General features: G+C 38.5%; 1 protein-coding gene across 7 annotated transcripts in view; it reads right to left on the bottom strand.

Annotated features, from left to right (window-relative positions):
• The window catches only part of Gpc5 (glypican 5), a 1,432,992-nt gene that overhangs the window by 1,146,804 nt on the left and 271,656 nt on the right, over positions 1 to 14,532 (bottom strand). For all 7 annotated transcript variants that reach the window (XM_017315745.2, XM_011244876.3, XM_011244875.2 and 4 more), the window contains exon 3: positions 8,163 to 8,857. In XM_017315745.2, coding sequence (XP_017171234.1) covers positions 8,163 to 8,857 — 695 coding nt within the window. The remainder of the gene's footprint in view (positions 1 to 8,162; positions 8,858 to 14,532) is intronic.

The following is a 14,532-nucleotide window of genomic DNA, read 5'->3' as shown; positions in this document are numbered from 1 at the left end:
AGAAGTGTTATAAAGATGCTCTCTTGTGTGTTCCCACACATACAATTTAGGGGAAGAGAAGAGAGAAAGGGTTGGATTGTGGGTTATCCATAACCAAAGGTGCAAAAAAAGATGTATTAGTGGCTGTGAGCATTAACATCTGTATTTTTCAGGTACTGGCAAAGCCTCTCAGGAGACAGTTATATGAGGCAGTTATATCAGTCATTGGATGACCTTTCCATCAGTTTCTGCTCCAAACTTTGTCTCTGTAACTCCTCCCATTGGTATTTTGTTACCCCTTCTAAGAAGGACCAAAGTATCCACACTGGTCTTCCTTCTTCTTGAGCTCCATGTGGTCTGGGAATTGTATCTTGGGAATTCCGAGTTTTGGAGCTAATATCCACTTATCAGTGAGTGCATACCACTTGTGTTCTCTTGTGACTGGGTTACCTCACTCAGAACAGGTAGAAATTTGAGATCCTTTATGTATTGCTACAATATATAAGTTCACAGGAGGAACAGCAATATGAACTAACCAGTACCCCCAGAGCTCGTGTCTCTAGCTGCATATGTAGCAGAAGATGGCCTAGTCGGCCATCATTGGGAAAAGAGGCCCTTGGTCTTGCAAAGATTATATGCCCCACTAGAGAGGGGAATGCCAGGACCAGGAAGCGGGAGTGGGTGGGTTGGGGAGCAGGGTAGGGGGAGAGTATAGGGGACTTTCGGGATAGCATTTGAAATATATATGAAGAAAATATCTAATAAAAAAAGATGAAAAAAAGAAAAATGGGGTTCACAAAGGGGCAGTTAAATGACTCAGTTGGAAATGGTAGTTGTCTCTCAGCTAGATAACCTGAGTTCCTTACATGGAACCCACATGGTGAAAGAAGAGAAATGATTAGTTGACCTCTGACCTCCCTAGATATGCCATGCCATGTATGCTACCATCTAAAATAAACAATGTAAATCATATAGGCTGAAGAGACATTATTTACCAAATAGCAGTCTGTTGGGTGCCGGGCATGGGGGAATAAAGGGAGTCAGAGAAAACCTGAGTCCCGCCAGAGTTCCGGTGTTCTGGGCTGGTGGACACAGAGAACGGCCTCACGCTTTCCACTCGGCCCCAGGTGGGTGTCTGGCTGTGGGAAGCTATGGACCCAGCCCGTGGGGGGTGGACAAGGGGCAGTCCGAGGTCTCTGAGCCTCACAGAGACCAGGGATAACAGGTTCTCAGTCGCGGGCATCCCAGACACCTCTGTACACCTCGGAATTGCTGAGAACAAAATGGGGGTGTGGGGGGGGGGGGCTGGGAGCTTCTCGGTCAGCCCCTGGGCCAAAGGGAAGAGATGGCAGGGAAAGAGGGGGCACTTCTACTTTCTTCAGTTAAACTTTAGCTGAATCTGCAGAAAAATCTCTAGAATTATAAAAAAATAGTTTTTTAAAAGATGCTTCTGTTACTGTGTGTGTGTGTGTGTGTGTGTGTGTGTGTTACTTAGAATTTTGTCAATAAGCTGAGATCTTATTTTTATTTCCAGATGAAATTCCTCTAATAGAACATGATCACCAGGTACCTCTCTGGATTTCTTTAAGGGAAACTATGTATTTATCAAAAGATACATGGAGAAGTGCTCAAGTTCCCAGATTGCTTTGGGAGCACGGGAGAGCCATTATTTGCTGACTCCCCAGCAATTTATTTTGAGTTTGTTGAGATCACTGATGTGTGAACTGGTTATCAAAGCTTGATAAACAGTTTATAAATCACTTTGAAGTTGGCACAAATAAATAATAATGAGTCAATTTACAAGAAGCTTAGAGTCAGTTTCTTCTTCCTCTTCTTTTTAAATAAACGAAAATAAGGATCTCCATTGTTTAGTTTGAAAAAATAATCCACAGTTTGTGAGTAATAATTATGTTCCTTTAGATACTAATGAAACCATTTATTATATGAACTCAGACTAATTTTTAGGCTCCTGAAACAATTATCTCCTGTTGATACAGACCTCTTGATTGTCAGTTGTGACTGCACTTGGACCATATTGTATTGCTGACAATATCACACACCTCATTGTAAGTTATAGAGAAAGTTGGTACTGAGATGGAAACTTCCTCCCTGCTGGCTTGCTTTCACATGCCAGAATTTGCTATGTGGGCTATAAGAGTAAAAATGTTAGCAATGGTCTTACCTGAGAATTATGTAAACAAACACACAAAACAAAACAAAATAAAACAAACTACCAAGAAAGTTGTACCTACCTGTGCAATAGTGGAACAACTGTTACATAGGGTGTAACCAACTGATTTTGAGGTCCACTCCATGGGCAGGGGTCCATGGCTGGCACTGTCTGTGTTATTAATAACAGCCCATAACCCATGCCTGGAGAGTTGGAAATCCAAAAGAAAAACTTACTACTGCTGTTTAAATATGACAGCATCAAAGAGCCTTTTAAGTACCTATGTTTACAAACATGGGGGGGGTGTCATGTGACTATTACCAACCTTAATCATAGAAGCTCATCTTTTCAGGGAACGATGATTGCAGGGTGCTAAGGAAAAGTGACAATCTAGCCCTCACACATTTAAACTATCAACACCACCTCTAAGATTCAGGAACCATTGTGCCAGCAAAGTTAGGAAACATGGAAGAATCGGGTGATTAGGGAGGAGCTGTGAAATGCCATCATCAAATCCCAATAGAATGGTTGCAACCATGAACTTAAACCATGGTCACCTGCCTTTGGCCTGCATAGCACTGGCTTTGTTAACAGCCAGTCATGGAAAAGAGAGAGGTGCACAGAAACCCATTTCTGAGAAAACTGGGTGCTACTGATAGATTCTGGGGAGCACTGTCTGTGAGTTTCAACATATTGCTCTAAACTCACAGTCAAACTGATGGCCCTAGCTAAACTCAGTGATTCACAAAACAAATGGATAGGCATGAATGTGTGAAAAAGTAGTAAGAAGGAAGGGTAGACAGAATGGGGGGGGGGTATGAGTAGGGGTGAGGGTACAAATGGTCAGGATTGTTTATGGATGTGTGGGAAATTTGTGGATGCTCACAGTCATCTATTGGATGGAACACAGGGCCCACAATGAAGGAGCTAGAGAAAGTACCCAAGGAGCTGAAGGGGTCTGTAACCCTATAGGAGGAACAACAATATGAACTAACCTGTACCCCCTGAGCTCGTGTCTCTAGTTGCATATGTAGCAGAAGATGACCTAGTTGCCATCATTGGGAGGAGAAGGCCTTGGTCTTGCAAACTTCATATGCCCCAGTACAGGGAAACACCAGGGCCAGGAAAGGGAAGTGGGTGAGTTAGGGAGCAGGGTGTCGGGAGGGTATAGGGGACTTTCAGGCTAGCATTTGAAATGTAAATGAAGAAAATATCTAATAAAAAATGAATAGCAAAAAAAGAGAGAAATTGTCAAAGAGCAAATTTATCTACTAAAAAGATATAAAAGAGATAGACAGACAGAGACAGAGACAGAGACAGAGACAGAGACAGAGACAGAGAGAAGGCAGGCAGGAGGCAGGAAAGAATGAAGGAAAGAAGGGAAAAAAACGAAAGAAATGGTAATGGTTGTAGACAGATTTTAAAAGGCCAGTGCAGGTAACTGCAGTTGTGAGTTCATACTTGTAGAGCCCTTTGAAACTCTTCACCCTGTCCTCTGGCTTATATATACTTTTTTCTGTAATATTCCCTGAGAATGTTATGTGGGGTGAAGGCTTTCTACAAAAGTGGTTCATAAAATACAAACATTTGCTGCTATTCCAAGGGGGCTGCCATTCTCCTGCCACCTCTCCTCCATCTGCACCAGACCTGAGACTCCTGAACCATGAAGGTAAGTTTCTCTTTCCCCAGCCCATCTTACACACTCGCTGTGCTCTCTGTGCAGCCTGCTATCAAAGAGGGACCTCCATTCTCCTGATACCTCTCTACCCACCTTCACTGGACCTGAAGTTCCTGAATCATAAGACTCACTTGTCCGGAACCGTACAGCCCATGCGTATCCATCAGAAGCCTGCCACACCAGGATCATCAAGGTTTACCCCCTCCCAACACCTAGCACAACAAGAACATCCAGGGAACAAAACCAGATAATGACTAATGGCCCTCGAAAGAACAAAATCAACAAAAGCCAGCGCAATATAACACAGGTACCATACTTCAGGAAGCCTGGATATGCTGACACAACCGAAACACAACAAGATGACCTTAAATCCAAACTTATAAAGATGATAGAGGCTTTTAAAGAAGAAATGAATTAAAAAAATACAGAAAATTACAGAAATACAGAAAATTTTAAATTAAATTAAAATTAAATTAAATTTAAAATTAAAGAAATACAGAAAAACACAGTCAAACAGGTCTTTAAAAAGGAAACAAATAAATCCCTTAAAGACATACAGGAAAATACAATTGAACAGGTGAAGGAAATAAATAAAATTGTTCCATGACCCTAAAGTGGATATAGAAGCAATAAATAAAACACAAACTGAGGGAATCCTGGAGATGGAAAACCTAGGGAAGATAACAAGATAACAGATGCAAGCATCACAACAGGATACAGCAGATACAAGAGAGAATCTCAGGCATAGAAGATACAATAGAAAAAATTGATACATCAGTCAAGAAAACACCAAATACAAAAAATTCCTGAAACAAAACATGTAGAAAATCTGAGATACCATGAAAAGACCTAAACCGAGAATACTAGAAATACAGGAAGGTAAAGAGTTACAACTACAGGGCCCAGAAAATATTCTTAATAAAATCAGACAAGAAAATTTTACCAATGTAAAGAAAAAGACATGTCTATAAATGTACAAGAAAGTTAGAGAGCACCAATTAGACTGCACCAGAAAAGAAAATCTTTCTGCCACATAAAAATCAAAACACAAAATCTACAGGACAAAGAAAAAATATTAAATGTGGCAAGAGGACAAAGGTCAGGTAACATACAAAGGCAGACCTATCTGAATTATTCCCTATTTCTCATCAGAGACTCTGAAAGGTAGAAGGGCTTAGACAGATATACTGCAACTTCTAAGAAACCACAGGTGCCAACTATACCCAGCAAAACTCTCAGTCGCAATAGATGGAGACAAGCAATCACTTCAAGATAAATTCCAACTCGAACAATATCCATTCACAAAGCCATCCCTAGAGTAAATATTAGCAGGAAAACCCTAACCAAAGGAGGATAAATTCATCCAAGGAAACACAGGAAATGAGTAGTTCCATACCAGCAAAAACAAGGACAGCACACACACACATACACACAAACACACACACACACACACACACACACACACACACACACACCACCAATATCAAAATAGCAGGGAATAACCATCAGTGGTCATTAATATCTCTTAACTTCAGTGGACTCAATTCCTCAATAAAGAGACGCAGGCTGACAGAGTGGATGCAAAACCAGGATCCATCATTGTGCTGCATACAAGAAACACATCTCAGCAATAAACATAGATATTATGTCAGAGTAAAGGGCCACGACAAAGGTTTCTAAGCAAACGAACTCAAGAACTAAGCCTGCAAAGCTACTCTAGTACCTAATACAATAGATTTCTCTTATGAACACTGATGCAAAAAATACTCAAAAATAAAGAAACATACAACCAAAATTAACCAAAACAGACAAGGAAGGACACTTCATATTCATCAAAGGAAAACAATCTGCCAAGATGATATCTCAATTCTGAATATTATTGCCCCAAACACAAGGGCACCCACACTGGTAAAAGAACCATTGGCAAAGCTTAAATAATATATCAAACTCCACATATCAAATTACTAGTAAGAGTCCTCAACACCCAACTCTCATGGATTGATAGGTGATCCAGACAAAAACTAAACAGAGAAATAATGAAAAGGCATTATAAATCAAATGGACCTGACAGACATCTATAGAATATTTAATTCAAATACAAAAGAATATATATTCTTCTCAGCACTTCATTGCTCCTTCTTCAACACTGTTCATATAGTTTGGCCTTGAATATCAATTCTGCTACATAGAGCAGAGATCTTGGGCCCAGATTTTAACTGGCATACCTCAAATTAAAACTAAAGCCAGAGGGCTGAAGAGATGGCTCAGGACTTCACAGCAGTTGTTCTTGGAGAGGAACATGGCTTGAATCTCAGCACCCACATGACAGCTCACAACATCTGTTACTTGCACAGGCCCTCTTCTCACGTATATGCAGGCCAAAGGTTCACACACATAAAAATAATAGGGAAACTTTTTTTATAAATATAAACTGTATTCTAGACGTGGCTCCAGATTTCTAGTACATATATTCTCTCTGGACATACTTGACATTGTAAGATGGATATTTTATTTCCTGTCCCAAATTTAAAACTATAAAACTATTGTGTGTATGTCCTTTCAGAGGTCTATCTTGTATTTGATGCACATAAATCAAGAAGAGAGGACCAAAAACAAAATGAAGTTTATTACATCAAGTTAAGAACAAGCAAAAAGAGGGAGGGCATTGAAAGGTGAATATGAAAAAGACACAATGATACATACATATACACACACATACGTGCACACATACAGACACATACATACATACACACATATACATACATACACCCTCATACATGCATATACACACACACATATACTCACATACCCATGCACACTCATACATACACATGCATACACACATACATATATACACATATATACACACACATACACATATATACATCTATACACTCATACACTCACACATACATGTACACTCATACATACATACACACATACATATACATACACAAATGCACACATATATATATACATACACACACACTCATACATACATACACACATACATAGATACACAGCCATATGCACATACATATATATATACACATTTACATACATAAATACACACACATACATACATACATACATACATGAAAACATCATAATGAAACCCATTATTTTGATCAGTAACTGTAAAATGTTAAAAGAAACTTGTTCACTGGGTGGGCACACCCAACAGATTGCAATCTGGAGTTGAAATCCAGTGCTCATGCAACATGCTGATAGTGCAGCCACCAGAGGGCGCCACTGCTAATTGTCTGAAGGCACTAAAGAGCCTCACAAAGGCCACTGGGGTGGGGGTGGGGTGGGGGTGGGTTGGGGTGGGGGCAAGGAACATGGAAGGTGGTGGTAAAATCCAAACTTTTCTGGTTGCTTTCTATCAAGAGTGAAGAGTTGACATACAGACCATGTGGTGAGAATATTTTTCAGGTCAGTAAATCAATGTCCGTTCAGAAAGACGGATTGTCTTGGCACTGGAGAATATCTGTTTTATTTCAGGAAGAATGATTTAGGAGAATCATCCACAGCGTATCCTACTTCACTCTCTGAGATATGAGAAGTGTTACTGAAGGAGCCTGAGAATACGTTTAAATAGCTCTATAGGAAGCTGAAGAGAGGGAACTCTTGTAGCACTTGCTTGATGGTTTTGTCTCAAAAGATCCTTGGGCTGCTAGAAATAAAACCGTAGGAGAGAGCACTGGTCAGGTTTTACAAACTGTCCACTCCATCTCTTTGTCGGACTCTTAAGCAATGCTTGTATCCACCACGGCATCAAACCTTAACTTCGGGGATACGTAATCAGGATTTTCCAATTCTAAAAGCTAGGGCGCTACAAACCCCTAACAACATCGACCTGTCGTTTCATGTATGAGTACTGGGCAGACAGCTTGCATAAACAATGCCTTCTTCAAGAGTGCTTCAGATGACGGCCGCAGTGTTTTCTTCTTATCAGTGAGGATACTGAGGTCCAGAGGCTTAAAATTCTTCCCTCATCTCATATCGCTAGTTAACTTTGCACTCGGACTCAGATAGATATTCTTGATTAAAATGTGAACTCTTCCAGCTTCACTGAACCATTCAAGAAGCCGTCTACTTAATGACTAAAGTATTGCTTTGGCTGATCAGAATTTTGGGGTAAAAGAGATGTAATGCCATACTTTGAATCCAGGTATATCAATGTATTTTGTGACTGTTTCTTAGAAAACGAACTCACTTTGCTGATAAAAAACATGAAGAGTATAACAACAGAATATCAAAGAAGTTTGTGTGTACCCTACCTAGATTTTGCATTCTAAGAAATTAGATGGAAGGCCCAGAAGGGTGTCTTACCTGATCCAATAATTTCTGCCCATTGAGGTGAGCCTGCAACACGGCATCATTAACAAGCAAGTGGAAGTTCAGGAGCACGTGTTCAACGTCGTAGGTTCCGTGCATCGCATCTGACAACTCTTCCAAAGACCGGATATAAGCATGCCAGTGTGGATTAAGCTCAGTCATGTGGGCCAGGCAGCCCCTGATGACATTGAGGCAGTACCCCATACAGGGCTTACTGAGCATCAGGCTCTGGCAGTGAGGACAATACTGCATCTTCAGGAGGGCCCTACTGCACTCCTTGGAGAAGTGTATGTGGTCCGTGGTGTTGATGACCTCAATGCCCAGATTAAGCGCCTGCAAGAATGTGCGGCCAGGCAGCAGCGACCTCCCCATCTGCCCCATGACTCTTTTGGGAATGTTGCCAAATGGACTAACATCCTGGCGGGCCATTCGAATGCATTCTGAGTATTGCAGAGAACTGTCAGTCACACCAGGGTTTATAAGATGGTTGTAGACCAGAGGAAAAAGACTGTCAAAGAATCTGTTTACAAATTCCTCGGGATTAACATCCGCACCAAATAAATAGAGTCCAACATCCGTGAAAAATTCCTGAATGGAAGCAGCAGCCTCCAAGGCCATGTTCCGGTAGGTGTTGCAGAAAAGGATACTGGTGTAATTCTCTGCTTGTCTGATGAGGGTTTCCAGGGTCTCTGTAACACAGAGAAGTTAAAGGAGAAGGCTTAGTAATTATGCCAAGCCGTCTGTCTGTCTGCCAAAGGCAGCAAATGTACATAATACATCATAACTAGCCAGAGGTAAGTCCAAATGTACAGTTTACTGAACTAAATTTTCCAAGGGGAATGGCCACATGATAATACCACTACACACACAATACATATACTTTCTAGAATATATTTCCTAGTTTCTAAACTGGCTAAAAGGTACAGAAACCAAAGGCTGGTTATACAGACGGGTAATTTCTGACTAATTTTCATCACATAGCTATTCATAATCTGCTGATATGAAGTTCACTTTGTTTCATATCCTGAGTTCAATACATATAAACACAATAGCATTTAGTAATTGATTTCCTAGCTACCGTAGTCTCACAGCTTTTCCATCTTTTATTTTCAAAATGTGAGTTTATAGATTATGTAACAGTTACTTCTAAGGCAGGATAGATCCCCAAAGAACAGTCTGATAATTCATAGACCTCTTAGTATTTCCATACATAAACAAATCTAAGAAATGCCACTACCACACTCCTTGTAAATTGGCATGCTTTGTTAAGAAATGAGAAATGTTGATGGTGCTGCCTGAACACAATAATTAGTGACCGTGTTATCCATTTTGCATTTTTGTTCTTGATCTTTTCTTCAAAGCCTGGTTGTGGGATATTTTATTTATTACCTAAGTAGCTGATGCTCCAGGGCCAGCCAAGCAAATCTAATACATCCACGAGGAAAGAAAGAATAATCAAAAGGAAGGGATCGGAGTGGTGTAATCACTAAGATCAAATGAAATTCCAAACCCTAGCTATTAAAGAGCAGTAAACCGCCATGACTATCTTAGTAATTACATTTTATAATTAGACCAATGAATGGCACTTGACTATATTGATATATAATTAATTATAAAATATACTCAATAAAATTATCTCCCATAGCAACAACTTCATAGTTATTTCTAATTAGGTTGTAAAAGGCCACAGTCATACTTCACTAACCAAATCACCTCTTGAGTATCTTATTTTAAGAAAATGGAGAAAAAGTAAAAATGAAATAATGGAAAGTAAATATATAAGGAGTGACTTCTAGGCAGGCAGACCCCACCCAGGACTGTGCAATAGTGTCCTCTCAGAGAGAGAAGAATGAGGTGAAGTGCATTCTGAGGTTCCCAAGACTGATTGAAATTGCACTCCAGACCTCTGTGTGAAATCTCAAGGTGCATCTACCCTGCAATCAAAGGTAACTGCTTTGAAAGGCTACTGCATCAAACAGAGGACTACAAACTCTAGACTGCTAATGAGGCAGGACTCCTGGATTCATATGCTGTTCTAGGACCCAGAACAGGTATCACGTATATTCTAGCAATTTGGTGAATATGGGAGAGAATGAAGTGTGTTGGAGCCCCTGATCATACCAGAATCTCCCAAGTGGCCTGACACTGGTCTGGATGAAGGCAAATGCAGCCTGCCAGAGTACTTGAGACATATGACTTAGCCCAGCAATCTGTATTTAACATGAAGCTCAGGTAACTCTCCTATGACAGATGTAGAAATTCTACAAGGGCAGGTAAGGCAACATTCTCTCTCTGATCGTAAAAAAGATCAGTAAGTGTTCCAGGAGGACACCCCAACCCTACGGCTGCATCTTACCCAGCACGCTGCGTTCCAGGACCCAGAGGAGTGGCTGTGAAAGCCACATAGAGCTGGGACCTGAACTGGAAGAGAGCATCTGAACTCACCCTTTCATCCACAGCACAGGGCCACTTTTCTCAGGTGCTTGTATGTGGGAATTAATTATGACATAGGTCGCAAGCAATTATATTTACTGCTAGTATTTAAATAGCAGTGTCTGTAAACCAATTGATTTTTTTTTAAGATAAATGAGACTGGCTTAAAAGATTCCCCCATATCACAAGCTATCTTGTGTCCTCTCTGTACTGTCTTTTTAAGGTATGCTGTGGATGTGTTCAGGTAGCCCACATCAGCAGGATGGCTTCCAGTTGAATTGATATTTGGATATTGCTAATCTGACAATACAAATGTCCTGCTTGCTTGCTTTATTTATTCATTCATTTATTCATTTATTTTTTTATTTTTTTATTTATTTATTGGAAACCCTAAATGATGATCAAGTATGTGACTTTTTTAATAGGCAAAATGGTTCTTTACAAATTCTAGCAACATATATTCATAGAATAGTCACTTAGGAATATATAGAGTTTATGGGTGAGTATCTATCATTATATAACTTGCAATTAACTTAATTTGTGAATACAACATTAAGTAGAAGATATTAGAGTGTTAGACTGAGTGTAGTGAACCTAAAGATTATCTCTTTACTGAATTCACTCTGTTCTATTGACAACTTTGATTTACAGTTAAAAAATAAGTTTACGAACAACATACACATCTAGATTCTATTTTACATTAGGCTTCTTCTTCTTCTTTGATTTTATTGCAAACAAAACAGAATTACAAAATTGCATTGTTGTGTTAGTTTTTCACAATGTTACCAATGTATCACAATATTCGTTTTTTTTTTTTTTTCAGTTTGTATTACATCTAATACATAAAGCACTGTTAATGCTAGGGATAAGCAATTTTGTGACTTTAGTCTTTTCTCTCTCTATTTTTAGCATACAGTACACACACACATATACACATATGTACTATACATATATACATATATATATATACATACATACATATATACTATACATATATACATCATATATACATACACACACACACACACACACACACACACACACATATATATATATATATATATATTACATTACAAAATTTTGTTACATGTAAAAGAAAACCCACATCTATTCCATGTAAGCACTACCTTTCCATTCTGGTGCTGTACACTGGAATGATCCATGAAAACAAATATTTGCCCACATCTGCTTAAGGAACTTGGTGAACAAACGGCCAGAACCCTTCCTCGCTTCGCATTAGCATTTCAATAAGTATCTCCTTCTAGGGATGCCAGATTAAACCTACAAAGGCAAAATCACTTCTTCCTTCATGTTCAGTGTGGAGTATAGAACGAAGAAAAGACTGTAATCTAATTACAATTTGATTAAAATTATAATTCCTACTAGCTTTATAGGAAAATTCACTTATCTTGACATAAAGCCATTTGTGTATAATCTCACAGAGGAATGTATTTGAATATCTGAAGTTCATGTTCATCTAGGTTGATTATCAGCTCTAGCATTCTGGAATAACTGCATGGTACAATACAAGTGTAGAAAATTTACTTCAGGTTTCCCAGTCCCCATTCCCATCAATGGTATTTTATTATGCATGCAAATGATTGCTGGCATGTAAACCAAGAATTTAAATTCAAATAAAATACTGAAGGTAAAGTCAAGTCATACTGATATAAAATTAAATTTAACAAACTGAAAAGTCAGTAAAACCATGTGAGTAGCTTTTGGCAGCAAAAGAAATGTAATCTTCCTGGACTTTTCCTATTTTAAAGATGAATTGACCCCATAGGTAACAATCATAAAACAATAGTTTTAAAAAGTTCTCCAACATGACATGAACAGACAACTTTTAGGCCTTAATACACTTTAATCTTTTATACCTATGAACATGTAAAAATGTAAAATATGAAGTATTATTTGCAAGGCAAGACTAGATGTCCCCATCTAGAGTTAGGGAACAGATGAAAAGAGATGAACCATGACAACCAGCCAAGGACAACCAGCCATGACAACCAGCCATGACCACCAGCTACAGACAACCAGTCACAGACAACCAGCCATGGACAACCAGCCACAGATAACCAGCCACAGACAACCAGCCACAGACAACCAGCCATGGACAACCAGCCGTGATAACCAGCCACAAATAACCAGCTGTGGAAAACCAGCCACGGATAACCAGTAGGTGCTTAGCATGTGTGTTTGGGTTGAAGAGGTATTGTTACAGTAACTTCACACTGTTGCACATCAGAGTTCTCCAGTCACAGATTATGTAACTGCAACAAACTTTTCATCACTGCTCAGTAACTCCCAAGCTCCTTTGTGCCTGATGCAATGCATTTCACTCTAGAGAGATAAACAGATGGCTATAATGCAAGAATAGTTCCTCAAGAGTTTTACCACACATATATTAAAATAAAACTTAACTCCATCTCAACCATTAGAAACCGCTTTCAAATGATTTTAACAGTACCACATGTAACAATCTCTTTAATCTGCTGAAGACCACTAAATGTGCACTGTCATACAAACTTACATTAACTACCTATTTTTCCACCTTGGAAATGTTTATGATGAATTTGTCTTTCATTTGCATATTTCCTTGAGTTTTTTTTTTTTTAGGAAGTAAAATGTGTAATAAACATTCTCTGGATTATTGATTTAATGACATTTAAATGCTATGCATTGTGATTTGTAATATAACTCTTCAGAAATTAGTCATCTGTATAAATAAACAGTGACTGGGATATTAATCTGCATCACTAAAAATTAGCATACTGGTCATTAATCTACTCTCCTCAGACAAGCACGGGATGAAAAAATGCTTTCTCAACTTCCTTTATTTCCCTCTCTGTCAATTTGGTCATCACAATGTGTTGACTTGATTCTAATTTAGCCTGCATTCATTTCTTTTCTGAAAGTCAATACAGATTCTAATAAAAATATACTTAATTAAGTACATCCTTAATAGTTAAAATCAGTGCCAAGCAACCATCTACATGTGTGTATGAGAGAGAAAAACACAATCAATCACATATTGTAAAGATTTTTAAATAAAATTTTTCTAGTAGGTTCTAAAATAGACACAAAGAAACGGTATAGAGACAAGAAACAGCTACACAAAACTGTTTCTTACTAAGTATGTAATCTGTATTTTAAAAGAAAAATAAACCAACAACCTTGGTAGTTAATTTAATGATTTTAGTTGATAATTTTCATTATTTTAATAATCTAGAACTTAGAGCTCTCTTACTTGACTGAACAAAATAATATCACTTTAACGAAAACATAATTCCTGCCACCATTTTCTTTTTTGCTATCTCAGGAAAAAATATGATTTTATATGTTTGGCTTCCCTGGCATATTATCCATTTCCTCTTGAATTCATTAAAATCTGATCCATTTAGCCAACACTTTTGGAATGTGATATCAACACTGACACTGGAACTGAGTGAGCCATACATGTTTCTGTGTTACAACCTTTAGGATCTGTAGAATAGAAAAAAGTGAAAGCAAAGAAATAGGATTTATTGTCAAATATCACAGAAAAGACTAAAGAGTAAATTTCAGATGTGACTGGAAAATGAGCTTATGTTCCCTGATAACCCTGTTCGAGCTTTGTGAATTAAAAAATTATATATATTCAATCTAGACATAATGTTTATTCACGTAACAAATTTAAATATATGCATATGCAAATGAATTTAGACAAAATTTATTTTCTAGCTTTTTTTTGTTTGCGGGGGCGGGGGTGGTGGGGCTTAAACAAGATGAAGAAGAAACCATTGATCCAGAAGGCAGCATTTGAGAGGGTACTTTTGTGAGGAAAGATCCAGATATGGAAAGATGAGGGTCTGGTAAATTCTAAGGGCCTGAAACACAAAAGATACAAGGCATGCACAAACCTATCTCAAGAAAATAATCAGTAAAATGT

The sequence above is a fragment of the Mus musculus genome, chromosome 14 (genome assembly GCF_000001635.26).
Source record: "Mus musculus strain C57BL/6J chromosome 14, GRCm38.p6 C57BL/6J".
Classification (NCBI taxonomy): domain Eukaryota; kingdom Metazoa; phylum Chordata; class Mammalia; order Rodentia; family Muridae; genus Mus; species Mus musculus.
This window is presented reverse-complemented; position numbering and strand designations above follow the sequence as displayed.